Below are 22,051 nucleotides of genomic sequence, written 5' to 3' on the forward strand. Positions count from 1 at the left end.
TGATTTGATGTTACTCCCGTGTGTGTCAAGGTCACCTGAAGGTCAGGTCAGGTCATTGACCTTTGGTGACCTCGGGTGACCTCGGGTCACTTTTTCGAGTTTTACATGTTTCTAGGCTAGTTTTTGGAGCTGAATTCGAATTTAGCAACCATTTGAACATTTACGAAGTAGTTTTGGTGACTTCGTAACATGTTACGAAGCTGTCAGAGGCGGTTGACCCGTACTACGAATACCCGTCACGACGCCTACTGGTTGACCTGACCTGACCTGACCCGACCTGGTCTAAATGCTTCAAGACATCATCTGTGATCAAAACTAACACGATATTCGTGATCAGCACCCCGAAAAACCCCTTAGCAGCCACACTTTACGACTTTCTAACAGGTCCCGATTTTCCCGACTTTGGGTCATTGACCTGACCTGGAAGGTCAACCAATGACCTAGGACCTTAAAATTGGATATCATCGGCTTCCTCTCGTCACGGGCAACACGCTCGTTTTTTCCGCGAAGCTCTAGCTCGATCAGGGGCCAAACGGCAAGGGGGGGGGGGTCCAACCGACCCCCCCTACACATTAGAAGCTGGCAAACGCCGCACACATGCGAGGGTTAATCTCTGTTTCATTGCAAGTTCAATGTTATATCACACTTGGCATTTGAATAATCCGTCTTAGAGTTACAGCCCGCCAAACTTAGCGCTGCAAAGCAAGATCCAAAAAATGTTATACACCATAACTCAAAAAATACTTATCTGATAAGCCTGAAATTGTTACAGGTGGATTCAGAGCCCCTGATTACCCCTGAGAACAATTCTCGTAAATTCCGAGAGATGAGGGTGTCAAATTGGAAAAAAGTGGTACGATCTATCGTGGAATGCCCCAGTTGTTAACCCGCGCCCCGCTGGGGGGGGGGGGGGGCAGAATCTGCCCCCCTCCCGTTTTTCGCCAATAACTTCTAAACGCGTTACGCCAGCAACGTCAAACTTTCAGTACCTTATCATACATCAATTTGACACGTTCCCTGAAAATTTGAGCGAAATCCGTCGGAAAAATTTTGAGAAATTGACGTTTTAGTGACGTCATGTTCGCCATTTTCGCCTCAAAAACGGCAAAATTTCAAACGCCGCTAACTTCTTCATTTTTAAAGGAATCAAGACGTAACAAAAAAGGTTATACGTGATTCTACTTTGTCTATCAAATGGCTATCTCGGTTTTTTGAAAATTTTGGATTTTGGCCAAAATTTTTCCAAAAAACTGACTTTTTTGGGAAAATATTTATAAAATCCAAAATTTTTAGTTTATCGAAAAAAACCGGAATATATGTCAAAGAAGTGGTCTATGTGCACCTACATACCAATTTTGAAAAGAATCGGTTCAAAAATGTGGGAGTTATTCAAAATTTTATGACGTCACGACACACAAATTTTTTGAAAAATGATTTTTTTGGAAGTTCTAGACCTCGTACGGAAACAAAAATAGCACCATTCGATTCGCCGTGAAAAACTGCATCGGATAGACACCTTTTCAGGCCTTAACAACCAACTTCAAAATTTGACCTCACTTGACCTGACCTTGACCTGACCTCGACCTGAAATTCATCCAGAGGTGGTCCATATCACTTATTGAGTGTGCCTATTGAATTCAATGAGTAAAATGACCCATAAAACATGTGTCGCACATGCCCTTTTCTATATTTTGTTTTTGGTGACCTGACCTGACCTGACCTGACCTTGACCTTGACCTTTGAATGACATTGTGTGCAACGAATATTGTCTTGGTAGTCTAAGAACACGTTTTGGGCAATCAGTCTCAGTCCATTCTTCGGCAACTACGGTGCAAGGCCGATACTGTAGAAACTTGCATTTTGTACCCTTGACCTGACCTTGACCTGACCTCTGACCTACTTAAGCAAAAAAAATTGGGCTCTTAAGATCCGCCTTGTTGAGAGCTTTCGATTGCCGTTTTCCCCGTCTTTCTACGACCATCGGTTCGGAAGTTAGACAGGGGGGGCAGAATCTGCCCCCCCCCCCCCCCCAGCAGGGCGCGTATGGCTGAATAGCCCAGCGGGGCGCGGGTTAAACGTCTACTGTGACGATTAACAAACTGTTAAACCGTCTAGTAGACATTACATGAATTATGTTGGCGGCACGGAATAAAATTATTAAACCGCTCGTAGGTAGAAAAATCTTTTAAACGTCTCGCCGATCGGCTCGACGTTTAAAAGATTTGTCGTACCTACTCGCGGTTAATATGTGTTATCTGTCGGTATATCTGTCATTTAGCACTGCTTTTAGCGAACTTCAGTGCTTTATACAAGTCTCGTTAACCGAAACATCTCAGGTCCAAGTGACAACTGAGCAGTGAATCAGTGCCGTTTTTATGACGGACATTTACATATTTGAGAAATTGCATAAAACCATGTTTTGGCTATAAAATCAACCCGATGATGATGCCACGAACCAAACTTCGTCAGTATTTTTCTTTCACAGTATCTGTTTAACCTGTATGGTATGGTTAATAAAGGCTAGGAAACAATTGTGCCGTAAATAAGGGCATGGGGCGTTTTACCTACCTAGCCTGAGCGTTTCACACGGTGCACCCCTATGAGTTTCTGTTGTAAGATGGGTACCTACCTATTGTTATTTGTTACCATTTCAACTGCATCATCGATTTAGGCATTTGTTATAGCGTGCCTTAGTTTTTTTAGCCGATAGTTTTGGTGCCTTTGTAACATGTTAAGAAGCTGTCAGTGGTGTTGGACATCTACCATGGATAGCCGGTAGGACGCCTATTGATTGACCTGAACTGACCCAACCTGGCCTAAATGCATGAAGACCTCATTATCAAAACTAATATAAAATACGTGATCAGCACCTCTAAAAACACCATTACATCCACACTTAACGAAGTTCTAATAGGTTCCGATTTTTCCGACTTTTGGGTCATTGACCGGAACATAAGCATTGGTAGCGTTGATACATTAAACCATTGAGGCAATGATGATGACTACACGTTGACGCTTTGATTTAAACATAAATTAGTAGAGACTGATTCTATTCATGTCAATACCTTAATTGGTTTGACCTTGGTACGGCTACCGTCAACCCCTACATCGTAGTCACGTGAGAGATCATGTCACACTGTGCACAAACTATAGGTACACGCTATAAACAAGGTCATGTAAAGCGACTTGATTATGTCAACAGTGGACACATGTACGGCCAGCGCTTTGCGGTCCAGCACCGGGAGCCCGGCCGCAGCCGGGAGAGCGGGGTGCAGGAGCGCCACACCGTCTGGGAGGTGGCGCGCACCCCTATTCACAGCGCAGGCCCGGCTCGCCTAACGGTTACCGCTGCCACTACCGTTCACATACTCCGCCTGTCATGAGACAGCAGGGGTGGGAAGCTGATTGATGAGGATACCCTTGAGGTGGGTCCGAGATTTGCTCCGCTGCCCGGTACCAGTGGCGGATCCAGGGGGGGGGGGGGCAAAATGGGCATTCGCCCCCCCCCAACGGCATAATTTTAACATTACGCCTATGGACGATGCATGGAAAGAATCGATAAATTGTTATGGTTTGCCCCCCAAAACTCTGAGCTGGATCCGCCTCTGCCCGGTACGCTCTTACAATGGGCACATCCGATGGTCGGCTCAGTGGCGGGGCCCGTCCCCTGCGCTGCCCCGGCCCACCGGGGGACCTCCTGTGGCGACACTCAGTCATCCATGAATTGAGCAACTGGTGCAGCCCAAGATAAAAACTACTAAGAATCAGTTATAAACCTATTTTAACCAGATCGCACCGAATGTCACAAAATGTGTTCCAGATAACCGTTCTAAAAATGGCTATTATCTTGTCATCTCCACATTTCTTTGTGATAAACTAACTACCTGTGTTTACTTGTTGATAGGGTGGGTGGCAAGGTCACATGAAGCTGCGGAGACGATGGATTTTAAGGTGACTACGACTCAGACTCAGACTCTGACTACGGCCAAAAAAAATATCCGGCTTCAAAAATCGACTCCAACTCCGACTTCGGACAATGCCCAGCAAGTCCATATAATGAAATAAAATCTATTGTCGGAGATCTTTTTATCTTGCCTGAAGCGACCTTTTGCGCGTTCCAAGGCCAATGTTGCAAATAAGTGCCTACTTTTTAAATAGCATGCATACATAAAAACAGGTTTTGACGCAGCAGCCTTCTTCAGTTTTTTTTTTTTCAATGAAAACGCTGGTCCAAAACCGTAGTCTTATGTTCTTAGCTTCAACAAAATCAGATTTTGAAAGGTCAACAAGCAAAATATCATGAAGCAACCAGGTGTCGGGCATGACTTTGAGCAATGCAGTGCTAACTTCGGAGTCGGAGTCGGTATAAGATTTTAGCGACTCCAACTCCGACTCAGGGCAAAACTTCGGACTCCGACCGATCCGACTCCGACTCCGCAGCCCTGGGACTCAGGTCAAAGTTATTTTCCTTAGATGACCTCGTTTGGCGTTTCAAAACGTCTCAGCGTAGTTTTTATGAGCTGATTACAAATTAAGCACAGATATAAACATTCCGGAACTAGTTCTGGCAATATGTTACAAAAATGACAGCGATGGCTTATAGTGACTAATGGATAGCCGACGGGACGCCGGTTGGCCTGACCTGACCTCGTTTGATCTACTCAAATGGATGACCACATATTCTTTGATCGTAATAATTCTTAAGTTTGAAATCAGGGCTTCAGAAACATAAAACATCACTTTTAGAAGTTCTACAAGGTCTCGATTTTCCCGATATTTGGTCATTGACCTGACCTTCGGCTTCCAGGTCAGACTAATGGCCTATGTACAGGGTGGGGCAGAAAGATTTACCTGTTTGTTTTCAGTCCATGACTGAAAAATGTATGAACGGATTTTATTAAAAATTTTGCATGCGGCCTCCAAACTGACTTGTGCATTGACATTGATATCGTTTTTGCATTTTGTCATAATTTTTGATGAGCTATGGCGAAGATTATAAGTAACCCTCGCCCTGGCAGGTCGCCTGAGCCTTTTTGTGATGCAAACCGAACTATCAGTTGGATCGTGCTTACATTTTCAATGGCCTCTGGGACATCCTTCGCGCAACTTTTGGTAAAAAAAAAATCGGGTCATATCAGGTCACCGAGCTACGACGTCATAATAGGTACAACCTCCGACCGTTTTTGACAAAATCGCACATACCGTAACTGGGCGTGGTCTCATCGACAAGAACGAAACTATCCCGTGTAATTTATGTTAGAATTTGACTATCAACTGACCGGTGTGCAACGAGCAGATAGGTATTGATACTCGGCAATGGTCATTTTTGTTGTTTTGATTTTTTAATATAGGGGAAAGTGGGGTAAGACGGGCACCTTAACTTTGGAGCCATTTTTCGGCCGGTTAGAAACGTCATAGAAAAGGGAAACTGAGTGAAAACTTTTTTTTAGACATTTTACTTCCATTTGCCAGAAGATGAGACATAGACCTGATTCAACAAATAAACTGCAGCTATTTTTGCAAAACCTTTCAAAAACCCGTCTTACCCCACCCCATGGGGTGAGACGGTCACATGGGTAGGGCAAGACGGCCAGCTTCTTTCACCGACCAGCACAGCTCGCACCAAATGCCCGAGATTAGCCGCATTGATACAGTCGCTCGTTGGTCTCAAGTGCTTCGGAAATGGCAGTATACGAGATTCGTGCAGAAGGCGTATGCTCGTATAGAGGCCCTAGTTCAGAAACCATGTAGAACCGTTTTTCACATTCATTATTCGAGAATAAACTGTGCCGAAGGAATATTGCTAACATGTCTGTAAGTATCGGAATCGAACATATTCTTATTAGAAATGCTTCTTTTTTCCTACAGCAACAAAAATATTTTCACCATCGCAGACCCATTGGATTCATAGTTGCCCGTCTTACCCCAAACTCAATGTCAGAAGTTCAGCACAATTTTTCTCTGTGGACAATTTGATGCAGACAAAGCAAATCCGCGGTAAATGAGCACTGGTGGCATATGAGCAGGGCTGCGGAGTCGATGGATTTTCGGCGACTCCGACTCCGACTCCGACTCCGGCTTTCAAAAACCAGCTCCGACTCCGACTCCGACTCCGGGCAGAATTGTCGACTCCGACCGACTCCAACTCCCGACTCCGACTCCGCAGACCTAGCAGGGCTGCGGAGTCGACAGATTTTCGGTGACTCCGACTCCGACTCCGGCTCGGGTTTCTAAAATCGACTCCGACTCCGACTCCGACTCCGGTCACAACTGTCGACTCCGACCGACTCCGACTCCGACTCCGACTTCGACTCCGCAGCCCTGCATATGAGTGTACCACAAGTGATTGCGAGTTTTTTTAATCTATAGTGTTGCACACAAAAGCTTGCACAATGCACAATACATTATGGATGTTTTCAATGAAATGAGTGTTTTAAAGAAATCAAAATAAAAGATTATCGACTGAACACAAATTCACCAGACTTCAATGGTGGTGTGTAGTGAAAAAGGCAATTATGGTCCTAATTTTTTCTCGCTCGTAGCGCTATTGGTTTGGTCTGCAAAAGGGGTGCCCGTCTACCCTGACCGTCTTACCCCACTTTTTCCTAGGTATGTTTAGAGCTGTTGTGGCTATTTGTTTAGGCACCAAACAACATCGGTGATAGCGAGGTTATCGTATTATTGCGTGCAAAGATATGAAGACTGTTCTATGTAAGTACCGCAGGGTCGGGGGTAACACACCGTGACTTGGTGGGGAAGTGAGGCTTTACTTTTCCAGGTATGTTCAGCTTAGTTTAGTTTAGTTCATTCAATCAATCATCCACAGGCATACACCCAATGATGGATGAAGTCATAATACAGGGTGTCCCAGAAGTCTTGAAGCTTTTTTGTTTTTGTCGTGTGACCTTGCTATGCCACCGATTAACCCTCGCCCGCACATGCCATTTTCCCATCCTAGAACGCACATGGGGGGGTGGTTGCCACCCCCCCCGCGCCATTTCGTTCCTGTTGGAGATAGAGCTTAGCAGTAAAGACCAAAAAGATTCTTTGGGAAGAGACGAATCCAATGATACCCAGTTTTACCTTCTCAGGTCAGTCATTGACCTTCCAGGTCAGGTCAAACTAAAAAATGTTGCTGTTTTGGGTCACCGTTGGATATCAAGTGTGCTGCTCATCAAATACCGATGACGATGCTGTTTTCTGGTGCCAAGCCAGCTAGAACCTCTTTGTCACACTACCCGACCAGAATTTTGCTGCTGAGGTCATTTCAGGTCAAGTTAGGTCAAGGTCAATTATATGTGTTTGTATGTCTGTGTGTGTCTGTGTGTATACTGATGTGTGCACCGATTGTTTTTGGGTCCATATTACATGAAATCATGATCTGAGAAGCTTTTACCAAAAATGCAGTCAAAAAAACTTCAAAAAAAGTAAATTCAGCTTGCCTAAAACGCAATTATCTTAGGTGACCTAGGTTGACCTTGACCCTGACCTTGACCCCTGTACATCGTCGAACAACATGTTCCATGATAGGTAGGAGGTAAGACTGGCAAAAAAGGCCGAAATCAGGGTGTCAAAAGCTCATAAGGCCCATGGCAAACGCAAGATGTTGAGAATTGGCCATTTTGGTCATGACATGACCTGAAAAACAAGGTCATATCTCCGAAACCAAAAATCACAGAAACTTGAAATTTTCAGTGGACATCAAGAAAGGATAGAGGAGCAGCTATACGAAAAATCAGCCTTCTAGCTCTAAAAATGTTGAGTGCAGAGCAGAAAGACTACCTGGGGGGGTGGCAACCACCCCCCCCCATGTGCGGGCGAGGGTTAAGGCGAATCATGCCTCAAACGAAAGAGAATGAACTGAAATTTTGTATTTTTATGCGTAGAGCACCACTTTAGTCAGGTGGCCCCCGTCGTGAGTCGCACAAGAACGAGCGCGAGAGATCACGTTCTTCCCTGCCGCCAAGATCTCCCGGTTTGGCCATGCCCGTTTCTTGTCAGCTTCAGAGTCTTATTCCCTGAAGCAAGCGACATAATGTTAGCGACATATATTTGCGACGGGTTGATATTTGTTTTAGGACCATAATAATGCGACGAATCAAAGGATTACAACGGGCTGTTGCTTAGCGCGCTCAAGCAGCTGAGCCTTATTTTCGTAATGGATGCGTGCAAACATGTCAGGAGACTTTCTGATCAGTAAACCATTATGTTGCTAATGTTTTGTCGGAGATCCAATACTCTGTTTCCTGGCTCACTTCATGAAATAAGGCTCTGAAGCTGACCAGAAACGGGCATGGCGACACCGGTGTTTCGCAAACCGGGAGATCTTGGCGGCAGCGAAGAACGTGATCTCTCGTGCTCAATCTTGTGCGACTCACAACGGGGGCCACCTGAATAAAGTGGTGCTCTACGCATGAAAATACAAAACTTCATTTCATTCTCTTTCGTTTGAGGCGTCATTTGCCTTAATCAGTGGCATAGCAAGGTCACACGACAAAAATAAAAAAGCTTCAAGACTTCTGGGACACCCTGTATAAAACAAAGCTTGTCCAAAAATAAGGTTTGCATGGTGAAAGGAAGTTATATTTGCGCTACTGAAACAGTTTTTCTTTCTCCAGGGTTGAACTGGAATTTTGTGTGACAGAGTAAGCGTAAAAATATGTTACAAGTACCACACCTTTCATTTCTCTTGATGCATCTAAAACCAGTATAACGCCTTTTGGGGCGACTAACGGAGCGAGCGAGAGGGTGGGCCTTGCACGTGCGAAATTGCGAGGGGGTACCTCCAACTGACTTGTGCACGGCACCCTACTAACCGGTCTCTAGCGATGTGCCAAATTTGGGCACAATCGGCCCAGCCGTTCTCGAGATCTGGAAGCGGCACCCTGCACGTGCGCACGTGCAAAATGGGTCCCAACTGACTTGTGCACGGCACCCTACTAACCGGTCCCTAACTGTGTACCAAATTTGAGCGCAATCGGCCGAGCCGTTCTCGAGATCTGGAAACGACCCCTGCACGTGCGCACGTGCAGCAGCACCCCAACTCTGGCACATGGATATGCAGTGCCTAGTGGGTGCCTACCTACATGCCAACTTTCAGCGCAATCGGCCAAGTAGTTACCGAGATATTGCAACAATTACAAAACTGACACCTCTTCGTTTTGCACGTGGCACGTGCATAAGGGGTCACCCACATGCATCGGGAATAGTCCAATACTTGGTAGAAGGAATGAAGCTACCCTACAAAATTTACCGCATGTAAATCGGTCAAGTGGTTGCTGAGATATAAGCCTCGCAAAAGTGTGACCACGGCCGGCCGGCCGGCCGGCCGGCCGCTCATACTCAGAAATTTCCGTTAATCTAAGGAAAGACTACGCTCGCTTCGCTCGCTCCGTAATGACCGTCGTGGTGCGTGCCACGTGAAAAGCCAAGGCTGTTTAAGTTCTTCCAAGGACAGCATAACAATATTTTAACCCTCGCCAGGCGAGGGCCTTTTCCATAACACGGACGGCGTTGGTACGACCCCCCTCGCGATTAGCTTCTATGGCACTTAGAAACGCCAAATTTACAGGGTAGGTGGGTCCATAGAAGATCTCGCCCCTGTAAAAGTTCGGTGACTTTAAGTCAATATTTAGGGGGTTTTGGGTGGTATGAGCGCAACAATTTTGATTAAACGTGTCAAACGTTTTTCGGTTATAACTTTTTACCTAGTAAAGATAGAGCAAAAATAAAAGCACCAGTGAACTCAGAACGTCCGTGCGCATCGAATGATATACTTTGTTACCAATTTAAGTGAACTCTGGAATTCAGTTGCCGCTAAGCTAGTCCAATTTTCCCCTGACCTTGTACCGGCTTTTGTGACCTGGTGACCTGACCTGAAAAGACTGGGACTTCAAATTTTCAGGATAGGTGCGAAAAGGTTGCCCCAGAAGGTATGCCAAATTTGGCGTAGCGCCGCCGTTTTTACGTTATTTGCGAAAAACCTTAGGGGGTTGCATCAAATCCCCTCGCCGGGCGAGGGTTAAAGTATATAGCCACTATTCTAGTCCCTTTTTATCCCTCAAACGAATGAGCGCGCCAAAACTGACCCAGGCGTTCGTCTGATTGTCAAAATAATGGTTACAGTCGATTCGTCGGATGACGTATCAGTAACTACGAGGTACCTAACTAGCCTCAGCCCTGACAACCCTCGGACCTGCCTGTAGCTAGGGGAAATGGGGTCAGATGGTGGACCCTCTCGGGCGTTCCCAATAAGACGCGCAAAAAGGAGCCTATTGCAACGAAACTTCCTGTGACCTCGAGTTAATCAATTTTACACCTACTCTAAAAATTTATTGGCCCTGATTCGAATATAGCTGACCTTGGTTCACTTTTTTTAGTTTTATTTGCTTCCACTTACAATTGAAGTTTTTGGAACTGATTTCGAGTTTAGCGCCGGTTTGAACTTAAGAAGTAGTTTTGATAAATGGTGGTAATGTAGTAACATGTTACGAAGCTCTCGTTGGTGGTTGTCACCGACTCTAGATGGCCGGCAGGAAGCCTGCTGGTCGACCTGACCTGACCCGACCCGATCTACCCCAAATGCATGGAGTCATCATCTTTGTCCAAAACTAACATCGAACTCGTACCCGGAACCCCGATAACAGCTACGGCTCACAAAGTTCTAGCAGGCCAGCTTTTTTCTACTTTTGGGCGTTGACCTAAGATGACTCGGCCAAGACCTTGAAATTGGGCATCATCGGCTTTCTCTCATCACGGGCAGCACCCTCGCTTTTCCGCGAAGCTCTACCTCGATCAGGGGCCGAAAGCATACCTTTAGCGTTACGTTGGTAAACATTTTACCTTAGCGACCCGCAGTAGCGGCGGAACACCTTCAATTAAGGGGGCGGGGGGCACTGCCGACTTTTGGTCCCATTCTTTCCATGGGCATGCAACGCCCATAGGGCTAATGCTAAAATGCCAAAATCAAAGGGGGGCACGGTGCCCCGGTGCCCTCCCCGTTCCGCCGCCTATGGCGACCCGTAAAACACGAATAAGAGCTAAAGCGACTTCGGGTCTATGGCCAAACAGTTAAACAGAGGCTAAACAGTTAAACGGACGGAACTTGCCGAAACATTTGTTCTGTAACAACCTATAATTCAGTGAATGTGTATGATATTCATGTTAGGTTTCACCATCATGTTTGTTTCGTCGAAACACGTCGCATGGCTTACAATTTGAACTTAAGAACTTAACTAGAAAACTTGACATCAGGTAAAGGTCAATCACAGAAGAAGTGCTACAGAAGTATCTTATAGCGTTTTTAGCATATTCGTTCAAAGCAGAGGGCATTCGTGCATTTTCCCATATCTTATCATGATTGGTGAGGTCACATATTTGACCTGACTTCACTTTTCAGATGTAAAATCCCAGATTCATGAACTGTTGGCACTTATAATCCCATTCATTGCACCAAATTTCAGACTTATAGGAGATAATCTATAGGAATGACAAGATTGCAGCTTTTAGAGGCTGAACTGAACTGAACATGACATTGTGACCTGACCTCAGGTGGCCTGTGCTTGATTTTTATGCACGATGCAAAAGTGATGTAGAATAAGATATACCGCTGCTTTCGTGGCACTGCGCGCCGAGGTTTTTCTCAACACATGAAAAAAACCGGGAGTCGGAGTGTGGCTAAAACACCTCTACCCATCAAGACGAAGACCGGAAACCCGACCCCCCCCCCACACTAAAAAATCCGTGGCTACGCCACTGCCTCCTCCCCCTCCTGCAATTTAAGTTAGCTGCTGCGAACACTAATTCGTGCAAGGGGTCATTTTCACTTCTCCTGGACGCCGCAGTACGCTATACCGCCGCGCGGGGGGGGGGGGCGAGGGACGCTACCTCCCAGGGTATATTGAGTGAAGGGTAGGACGAACTTTGGTAGGAATTTCTAGTATAACTACTAGAAAACCTACTATATGTGGTCGGGACTAGCAAAAAGTTAGTTCAAACTAGAATATGGCAGCGCTTATGGTTGGCAGTCGTGACGCGCACGTGACATTCATTTCTTAAATTTCTTAAATAACAGGTTTTAGGGGCTGATTAGTGCGCAGACACATTCAATTAGCCATTAATAATTGATTACGCAAACACTCAAGATTCTGCATCATTCAATTCTAGCCGAAATCATACGGCGCTCCCAGGATTCGAACTCACGACCCTCGGATCCGTAGCCCGATACGCTACCGACTGCGCTACCGAGGACCGCGCGCCGACGATCGGAGAGGCGGATCGCGGGTGCTGGCGTGCAGAGAAATCTTTACCCTGTACGCCGTAGAAGATCGGCTGGGTTTCGTGAAAAATGGTAGAGGAATTGTCGAAAGAAAATTCATCGATCTATCATTTGAGACTAAGAACCATTGATTCCTTCAAAGTTTGACCGAGATATCGCTCGCCGAAAACAGGCCATTTAACATGTAAACCCTATGGGCTGGTAGGAAATGTACGCCGTGGAGCAGCAGTGCTACCAACTAACTTCGGCGGGGGCCGCTACCTCCCGCCGCGCCGGATGACCCTCGGGCCTGGGCGTCGCCGCGGCGGGCGATGGACGGCACTACCTCAATTCAATCTGGAGAAAATCAATCCCAAGCACACTGCCAAGTAGTGTACCAAGGCGGTCCAAATTTGTATCCGCCCCTCCTATTGGCCAACGTCACGGCCGCCACATGGATGCATTACGTCATTCCCGTCTGCCAACGACCAATCACAGTATGGTACTTGCGTCTTCATGGTCCCTTCAAATCCTGGGGCCGAACGTAACCTGGGCCCCTGTGTAACCTTGGTCCCGGTGTAACCTGGGTACAATGGTACTCTGGTACTTATGAATGTCACCCCATATATTGACCTTGATAAGATAAACGCATCATTCGCGCAATATTTGTCGAACTTTGATACCAAACTATTGCTTCCAAATGCCGACGTAAAGAAAACCTTTATGTGACGTCATAGAAACAGCGGAGTTCCCAAAAAGTAAACAAAAATAAAAGTCTTATATCTCGAAAACGGGTGAATATTTTCCGGTAAAATTTGGTAGATGTTCATTTTCGCTCTTTGTGATTCACGCTACATCACTTTTATGCCAATTCATTAACTTTTTTGAAGGTGGGAGGGTCCCTTTAACAATGAGCCAAATATTTTTTTTAAAGAAATAAAAATTCAAAAAAATTTGGTCCCAAAGTCCAAAAAATACAAATGAAAGAAAACTCGATATGTCATCAGGCACGTAGCTAGGATTTGGCCAAGGGAGGGGCGGAGGAATCCCGGGGGCCTCCTTTCTACAGAGGGCCTCCTCCCTAAAGGGGCCTCCTTTCTACAGAGGGTCTCATGCCTACATAATTACTTATACAATATAATGCAGACTTTTGTTCAGCTTTCATATGGCCGGCGCACTGGTACTCGTATGTTTCTTTATTCTAACCGCTGCAGCGGTAAGAAACATGCGCATATCACAAGTCTCCGAGTGGCATGGTAACTGGCAAAAAAAAAAAAAAACTCGGGCGCCGCCGGCGGCGGCGGCGTCGGCGGCCGGACCGCAGCAGGAGGGGGAGGATCTGCGAGGAATGGGTGGATACTGGATGACGGCCAGAGTAACACTTGGTTTATTATCATATATCTTTCAAGCGCTTAACCGTATTCCGGGCGGGCTCTGAAAGACTCTGAATCGGGCGGGGGCCTTTTTGGCCCTCGTCAGAACTCGAAAAGCACGAATCGTAGCGACAAACGGCTACAGCGTTTGATAGTTCGTTGAACGACTTACAACTTTTGTAAACAACTTTTTTGGGTCAGGTCAATATTGAGGTCGCCAGAAGTCATAACAAATAATATGGTTTATAACGACCTACATTACATTGTACATAGTTAGGTCAACTTCAAAATCTGACCTAGGAAGGTCACGCTGGGTACCAATCGGCACGTCATGACCAGGCGAACGGTTTGTTACACTAACAACTATTTAGCCTCATCATGTCGTGATTTATTGGCTAAAAACTGTTGATGACCTCGCCTCGCCTCAGATGATTCTTCCCGGTGCCCCTGTCAGTAAATGCCACCTGGGTGCTTACAGATCAGCTAGTCTGACGTAATTCAGAAAGAATTGGGTGATATTGACTCGTTTACTCGAAGCAGGACACAGATCATTATATTTTCCAATAGGCTTGTCACGATTCTGACCTGACTGACGTCTGCAAGATTGAACTATACGGTTATCAATTCTTTCTGTGTGAATGATGCCACGTTTACTTGCTGTAAGTAAAACATGGTTTCGTTAGTAAATTTTCCTAGGCCCAGGCGGTTTGCTTCATTTACGCCGTAGATGAAACAAACAAATCGATGGATAGGTATATATTAATTTCCCGGTCAAATTAATTATTATGAGTTGTGCGAAGCATGGCCATGGATGATATAACACTGGATTGGTGTCTCGTGGAAATTAACATTGGGATCCGCGACATTGGGATCAGGCCTGCCATCTAGCGAGAGAATTATCGTAAGTTAGGAGCAAGCCAGGTGAACGCCATCTCTCAGCATTATGACACACGTGGGTGTGGTGTGTTAGTTGACTTGAAGTGCATATTCCCACGAGTTGGAGGTAATCTTACTGGACCTGAGACAACAAAAAATATATTAAATGCTTGAAAGCCAAAAACGTCAAGCAGCTTTAGGTAATAACGAAAATAAAATGCGTAAGACGGTGTGTATTGAAACGCCCAGTCCCATCGGCTTGTACGACCTTTTATATGGCCATTTACTCACAATGGTACAGCAGTTTGACAATATGTCATACATATTTGGTAGGCTTATTCCTTCTTCTCCGAATTTCCGGCCCAATTTTCTTCATCTTAGTTAATGTTACGGTACGTGCCACGTGCCAACTTAGTGGTGTCGAAATTGTTCCACATAAAGTAACTCCGCAATGGCTGGGCCCATTACAGTATAACTTCGTCAATAGTTAGGCACCCAGTGGCCAATGCATTTCCATGTGTCACTATGGGGGTGCTACTGCACGTGTGCACGTGCGGGGTGCCGCTTCCATATCTCAAGAACGGCTGGGCGGATAACACTGAAACTTGGTACTCAAATGTCACATCGATGCTCGCACTGCATTGATCAGTGCTTACATTGGTGCAGAATCGTTAGGAAAACGATGAAATGAGATGCGTGGTGTTTATGCTTTTCGGCTTTCTGTTCCAGCAGCTGATTGATCCGCAACAGGAGACCCTTGTTTGTGAAGGCTTCGTCTCCCTTTTCCACTCCTTGTTTAAAATAACATTAACAATGTACGAAGATCACACATCAAAGTTCTTTTAGGCGGCTATCTTGTGCCAGGGCTGCGGAGTTGTAGTCAGAGCCAGCGGTTCTCTTCCGACTCGGAGTCGGTTGATTTTTAAAAGCTGTAGTCGGAGTATGAGTCGAACGTCACCGAAAAGTCATCGACTCCACAGACTTACCAGGGCTGCAGAGTCGGAGTCAGAGTTGGAGTCTGTGTGAATCGACAGTTCTGCCCGAAGAAGTCGGAGTCGTTATTTGGATACCGGAATCGGAGTTGGAGCCAAAGTCACTGAAATTTCATCGACTACGCAGCACTGGTTGGGTCCTTTTCATAGAACGTCTTTAATGACATATTTAGCGGCAATGACGTTAGCAATTCCGCTTAACTTTTTCATTAGACTTATAAATAGTACTTACGTTCGTTTTGTTCTTTGATCGGACAATTTGTTTGATTTAGGCCAAGTAAAGACTCATGTGAAAAATAGCGAAAACGACACGTGCTGGCGAAGTCTCCAACAACTCCCTGTTTCACGATTTAATGAAGAAATAACATGGAACTACTTATCTTATTACTGACCCTGCACATAAATCTATTAATTTCTTCGCTTTTACTGCCATATAAAGACATAACCTTTTGAAAAATTGCACAACAAGCCTGCTACTACACCACACTCCCGTGTGTCACAATGCTAATCAGCGGCGTTCACTCGGCTTGCTCCTAACTTACGATAATTCTCCCGCTAGATGGCAGACCTGAGCTCAATGTCGCCAAAAACTGCGAAGACACCAATCCATTATTATCTCATCCATGGCATGGCTATGGGAATATCATCACGGTCTGATAAATGGTTTGGGTAATTGCATGCATCGTAAAAATACCAACACAGCCACAGGTAACTATATATTACAGAAAGGGGCTGCTGTGTTCATGCATTAACCCGCGCCCTGCCGGGGGGGGGGGGGGTGTTATACACCCCCTGCCGTTTACCGTGAATATCTCAAAAACGTCGGCGCGCTACACTTTATCCTACATCATTTCTACATATGTTGTTAAAATTTCAGACCCTGGTCACTTAAAGTCAGGTCACCAGGTCAGGTCAAATGGCCGCACTACATAAGTTTCAATGTCTGCCAAAGCTACACGGAGTGACCAAACGCTTTGAAACTTTCAGAGATGCAAATGCACAAGAGCGACAAAATGCAAAAAATGTATGTCTTGGAATTTTGATATGGCACCCGTGACCTCTTTTTATAACCCTGAGGTCATCTCAGGTCACCAATGGTATCTGACTTTTTCGCGAATAACTTTTGATAGAGGCATGCTAGAGCGATGAATACACCTTAGTTGTGTTTGGCTCGACGATACGGATGGACTGATATGGAACTTAGCCCTTATCGGTCAGGTCGTGACCTTGACCTGAGGCCAAATTTTCAAGTTGACCTTTCAAGCTCAATTGATACTTCAATCCACACGTTTTGACGAGAGGAACACGATGCTGGTAAAGGGAAGTTCGTGCAAATTTTGAGACGAAAGTTATTGCCGAAAACTGGTTTCCGAAAATATCGGCTATTTTGGCAGTTTTTGCGGCCACTGCAGGTAAAACCGTTGACGGCACCCGGCATGATTTCTCTGAGCGCATTTATACAAATAATTTGTTTACATAGGATAGGGCCTTCTGTTTACAGAGGACCTCCTCCCCTGTCCCTTCCTACAGTGGGCGGCGACGCGGTTGGGAGTCTATTCTGTACAGTTTCCTGAGTTCTCAGTTCTCACTATAGTGAGAACTGAGAACTCTCTATAGAGAGTAGCAGGGAACAGAAGCCGGAAGGTAATTTGCTTACAGTGGGCCTCCACTCTATGTACTTAATATACGACGCTGCCTTTGACTACCGGGGGCCTCCTGCCCACAGAGGGCCTCTTATCTACAGAGGGCTTCCTCTCTACAGATTGCCTCTTATCTACAGAGGGCCTCCTCTCTGCTAAGGGTGTCTTTCTCTCCAAAGGGCCTCCTTTACAGAGGGCATCCTCTCTACAGAGGGCCTCCTCTCTAGTCTCTACAGGGACCTCCTCTCTACAGAGGGCTTCCTATCTATGTAGGGCCTCCTCTCTTCAGAGTCTCGTCTCTACACAGGACCTCTTCTATACAGAGGACCTCATCTCTGCGAAGGGCCTCCTCTCTTCAGAGGGCCTTCACTCTACAGACGGCCTCCTACCTACAGAGGACCTCCTTTCTACTGAGGGAGTCCTCCTCTACAGAGGGCCTCCTCTCTTCAGACGATCTCCTCTCTACAGATGGCCTCCTCTCTTCAAAGGGCCTTCTGATTTCAGACGGTTTCCTCTTTACAGAGGGCCTGCTCTCTACGGAGGGCCTCCTTTTTACAGAGGGCCTCTTTTTACAGAGGGTCTCTTTTTACAGAGGGTCTCTTTTTTACAGAGGGCCTCCTTTTTGCAGAGGGCCTCCTCTCTACAGGGGGTCTCCTCTCTAAGGGGGCCTCCTCTCTACACAGGGCCTCCTACCCACAGAGGGCCTCCTCTCTACTGAGGAGTCAGAGGGGCCCTAGCGGTCAGACAAAGACACTAGTGGTTATTCACAGGAGATTAGAAGGGTCCTAGCTGTCACTTGTCAGGCTGGTCAGAGGGCCCTGACTGTTCTGACGTCATTTTTTAGATTCCCGCGTGAATTTCGTTCGCCTCCGACGTGATTTTGGCCAACGTGGGCCTTCGGCCCACGTTTGATTCAGGCCGAAAGGATTCAGGCCAACGTGGGCCTTCGGCCCACGTTGGCCTGAATCCTTTCGGGGGGCCTCCTGAAACCCCAAGGGAGGGGCGGGCGCCCCCTCCGCCCCCCCTTGGCTACGTCCCTGTATGTCATATATCAAAAATAGCGTATTTTTCGAAATTTCAAAAATACATATTAATCTCTGTTTCATTGCAAGTTCAATGTTATATAACATTTGGCATTTGAATAATCCGTCTCAGAGTTACAGCCCGCCAAAGTTAGCGCTGGAAAGCAAGATCCAAAAAATGTTATGCACCATAACTCAAAAAATACTTATCTGATAAGCCTGAAATTGTTACAGGTGGATTCAGAGCCCCTGATTACCCCTGAGACCAATTCTCGTCAAATTCCGAGAGATGAGGGTGTCAAATTGGAAAAAAGTGGTACGATCTCTCGTGGAATGCCCCTGCTATTTAGGTTGGATTCTGTGAGGCCCCTACCAGTGTGGGGTCACGCACTCACTGTTCCCATCGCTTCTTCCCGGCTCAGGCAGCGGACGGCAGAGCAACGTGAAGCGGACGGATGAGGATGAAACTCAGCTTGTGCTTGGAGATGAGCGTAAATTGATCAGAGGGACAAAACGAGGGTTGAAAGCCTCCAATGTAACTGGCATATATGTAATTTGGCATGGTCTCAGATGTAGTTGGCAATCAATCGTTGTCTCGGATAATCCAGAGCAACAAAAATGTCTAACAGAATAACATTATTTTTCAGTTTTTATAGCAAGTGCACTTGTGCAACACCTTACAATATCATCATAGGCGGCGGAACGGGGAGGGCACCGGGGCACCGTGCCCCCTTTGATTTTGGTATTTTAAGATTAGCCCTATGGACGGTGCATGGAAAGAATGGGACCAAAAGTCGGCAGTGCCCCCCTTAATTGAGGGTGTTCCGCCGCTACTGAATATCATATGTCATATCTGTGAAATATTATATCTGCATGTCGCATCTGTATGAAAAAACAACAATTCACTTTATGTAATTAGAAAAAGTGCGATGTAAACCATTTCTTCAAGCGTTTGAATGATTTTTTTATATTTTTTTACGCAAACGTGTGCAACCAGACCAGCCTGGATAACGATGCTTCCGAAAGAAACCTCCGCTCGCTGAGCGCGTTTTTTCCCTCAGAATTTCTCTAAAGTGTCGGCGACGAAGTAGTTTTGAGGTTCTCCCAGGAGTGGCTCACGGCGACGCCACTCCAGAACTTGTCTGGCCATAAGGTCGGCTGATTGGTTCTGACCGCCGGGCCTTATACAAAATTCAGCACTCGGCTTGTTTGTTCGGCAGTCTGAAAGCTTCGCAGAAGTTGTAGTTCGACCGCGGCAAATGCACCCGTCCCTTTGTCCTAGGTAAAGGTTTTCAATGAGGCACGATGCACTCAGGCTCAATTTGACTGCCTTTCTCCGTCACAGGTTTTATAAAGAATATTTTCATTTTACTTAGCAAGCCCTGTGGGGAAGCATGAAAATGGATCGTGATGAGCTTTAATGGAATTGGTGTCCCCTTCTCTATGATCAATGAAGCTAGTTATTTCCTCTCATTATTTTTTTTTTTAAGGGATGCTGTTGCAAGAGGCATTTTGCTACCCTACATTCATTTCAAGCTTGAAGGCAACAATGTTGATGGGCCTACTGAGTCCGAAAAGACAGAAGTTGGTTTGGACACCTTAAAATTCGATTGATATGTGTCATTCCAAAAAAACTGATTAGTCCATTTAGTTCTCTTTGACTTACATTCAATAGATATATAGATATTAATCCATTCACATATTCATTATTTCTTATCAAGTGGTGACTGCTGGATATTCAAACAACCATGCTCCCATCCATTGATCTTCATGTTTTCATCTTTATTAGAGAGATGCCAAACTTATTTCACAAAATATTTTGGACATAGTAACTAATAAAGAAATTCATTTTCAAATTTGCAAAATTTTGTCTTAACAAGGTAAACTCTTGCAAAGTGCATAGCACATCCGTGCTTCTGATGTGGTTAAGTCAAACCTATTGCCTACTTTCTACATTTCTACTACCACTTTTCATTAAAACAACTCGCAATTTGCACAAGATATATACTATAAGAGCATAACGTGCCGCTCCTTTCTCATGCCGTATTCTCTCCCGCATGGTCATCTCACGGTCAGTAAATACCTCCCTACCTAAATACCTCCCTACTAAGCAGCTGAGCAGCACGACAGCACGGTGGGTCGGCCCCTGGCGCGTGCGTGACCGCCCTCTGATCCCTGGGACCGCCGACGGACCACTACCTCCGCCGACCGTCAGCTCACGGCCACAGTCGGTCTGCCCCAGTCGGCCGGCAGCGGCGGCAGAGATAGGGCGGTCGAACGCGGCGGTCCGACGGTAGCACTGCAGAAATCCGCGGTAGCAGTGAGATCGAGGTCTGTCCAGGCGACCAGTCCAGGCTGAAGAAGGGTTGTCCTCTAACACTGATCCAGCAGTGATCGAGTGAAGGTCTGTTGGTGGTCCAGACAGTTCAGCTAGAGACGTTCTAGTGTTGGCCCTGTCACAGTTCGGCTGTGGTCAATTACAATAGTGGTCCGGTGGTTCTCTGACTTCCCGGTAGCTATGTGGCAGTCTATGCCTCGGGCAGCTCACTGGCTCCCGGACTCAGCAGCACCGGATGGCTCCTCCTCGCCACTCTTCTGGTCCGACCTGGACAGCCTCAACTCGACACTACTCTCTGTGGAGCAGCACTGGGACCCGATCCCCTCCGCGGACGGGCCTCAGGGTGCTGTCGGAGGGGCACTTATCTCCCCTCTACGGCGGCGACCACTGCCTCTCGGCATCCAGAACCGCTACTTTCTACCGGAGGGGCAGTCGCCGCGACCGGCCCGGCGCTGCAGTACCCTCGATTCGGCACTGCACAATTACCTGGCGGTCGACCCAAGCCTCTCTCCTCGCCCGGACAGGGCACGGAACACCGCAGAAAAGAGGAACTCAGTCGCCAGTTTATCCCCTCAGTCGGATCGGGCCCGAAATACCGTGATGAAGAGGGGCTCAGGGGCTAGTCTCTCCCCGCAGTCAGATACGATAGAGAGGCGGGACTCGGGAGCCTGTCTGTCTCCCAGGCTGGACCGGTACGACAACATTACAAGGAGGCGGTCCTCGAGAACCAGTCTTTCACCGGGGTCAGACTCGACGGGAAGGCGAAACTCGGATACCTGTTTGTCCCCGCAGCCGCACAGGGCCGGACTCGCGGAACGAAGGCGGGACCAGGGCACTAGTCACACCCCGTGTCATCCAGCCGAGAACACGGTCTTCTCCTCCCGCGACAAGCAGGAGCGTGGTCTGAAGACCGTCAACACCGGCTCTTCAGTCTCTACCGAAATGAATCGGTTTGTAACGGAGGCCAGCCCAGCTCTGGACAGGACCGCCATTCTGAACGGCCAGCAGAGGAGTATTTGTGATGTCGCTTCGAGCAGGGTGTCCGAACGTGCTGCTTCAGCTTCACCACACGCACCGAGACGCCAAGTAAACGTCTCACCGAGAACCGTCGGGGGACACAAAAGGTAGGTTACATTCCCAATGTAAGTATAACAAGCTTTGTTAGAGGTCTAGAGGCTGACTTCAAAGTAGTGTTTTCTCTCAACAGACTGGGCACTGTACAGTTGCCAAATGATTTTCCAGTCCATTTTCTACATCTCATTATGCAGCTTCAACCAATTCTACTGAATTACTGTCTGCACATAGAAGCCACCGGAAAGAGTCAGCATAAGTGGAAAATGATGTTAAATAAACATGCATCAAAAGCTTAGGCAGCTCACCTAAATGGTTCAGCATTTTCTAAGCCACTGACGCCTCAGTACCATGATCCTATTCAACGCAAAAATGATCTCTCTTCCTTCCTCTCTCTCTCTCTCTTTCTCTCTCTCTCTCTCTATCTCTCTCTCTCTCTCTCTCTCTCTCTCTCTCTCTCACTCCTCTCTCTCTCTCGCTCGC

General features: G+C 46.6%; 1 protein-coding gene across 1 annotated transcript in view; it reads left to right on the forward strand.

The window, feature by feature from the left end:
* The window catches only part of LOC122390892 (uncharacterized protein K02A2.6-like), a gene marked incomplete at its 3' end in the record, with an annotated part of 41,035 nt that extends 19,526 nt beyond the window's left edge, over positions 1 to 21,509 (forward strand). Inside the window, exons 3-4 of the mRNA XM_043384322.1 lie at positions 20,703 to 20,840; positions 21,357 to 21,509. Coding sequence (XP_043240257.1) covers positions 20,703 to 20,840; positions 21,357 to 21,509 — 291 coding nt within the window. The remainder of the gene's footprint in view (positions 1 to 20,702; positions 20,841 to 21,356) is intronic.
* Positions 21,510 to 22,051: the final 542 nt, after the last annotated feature.

This window comes from Amphibalanus amphitrite, unplaced genomic scaffold (assembly GCF_019059575.1).
Source record: "Amphibalanus amphitrite isolate SeventyFive unplaced genomic scaffold, NRLGWU_Aamphi_draft 000414F_arrow, whole genome shotgun sequence".
NCBI lineage: Eukaryota > Metazoa > Arthropoda > Thecostraca > Balanomorpha > Balanidae > Amphibalanus > Amphibalanus amphitrite.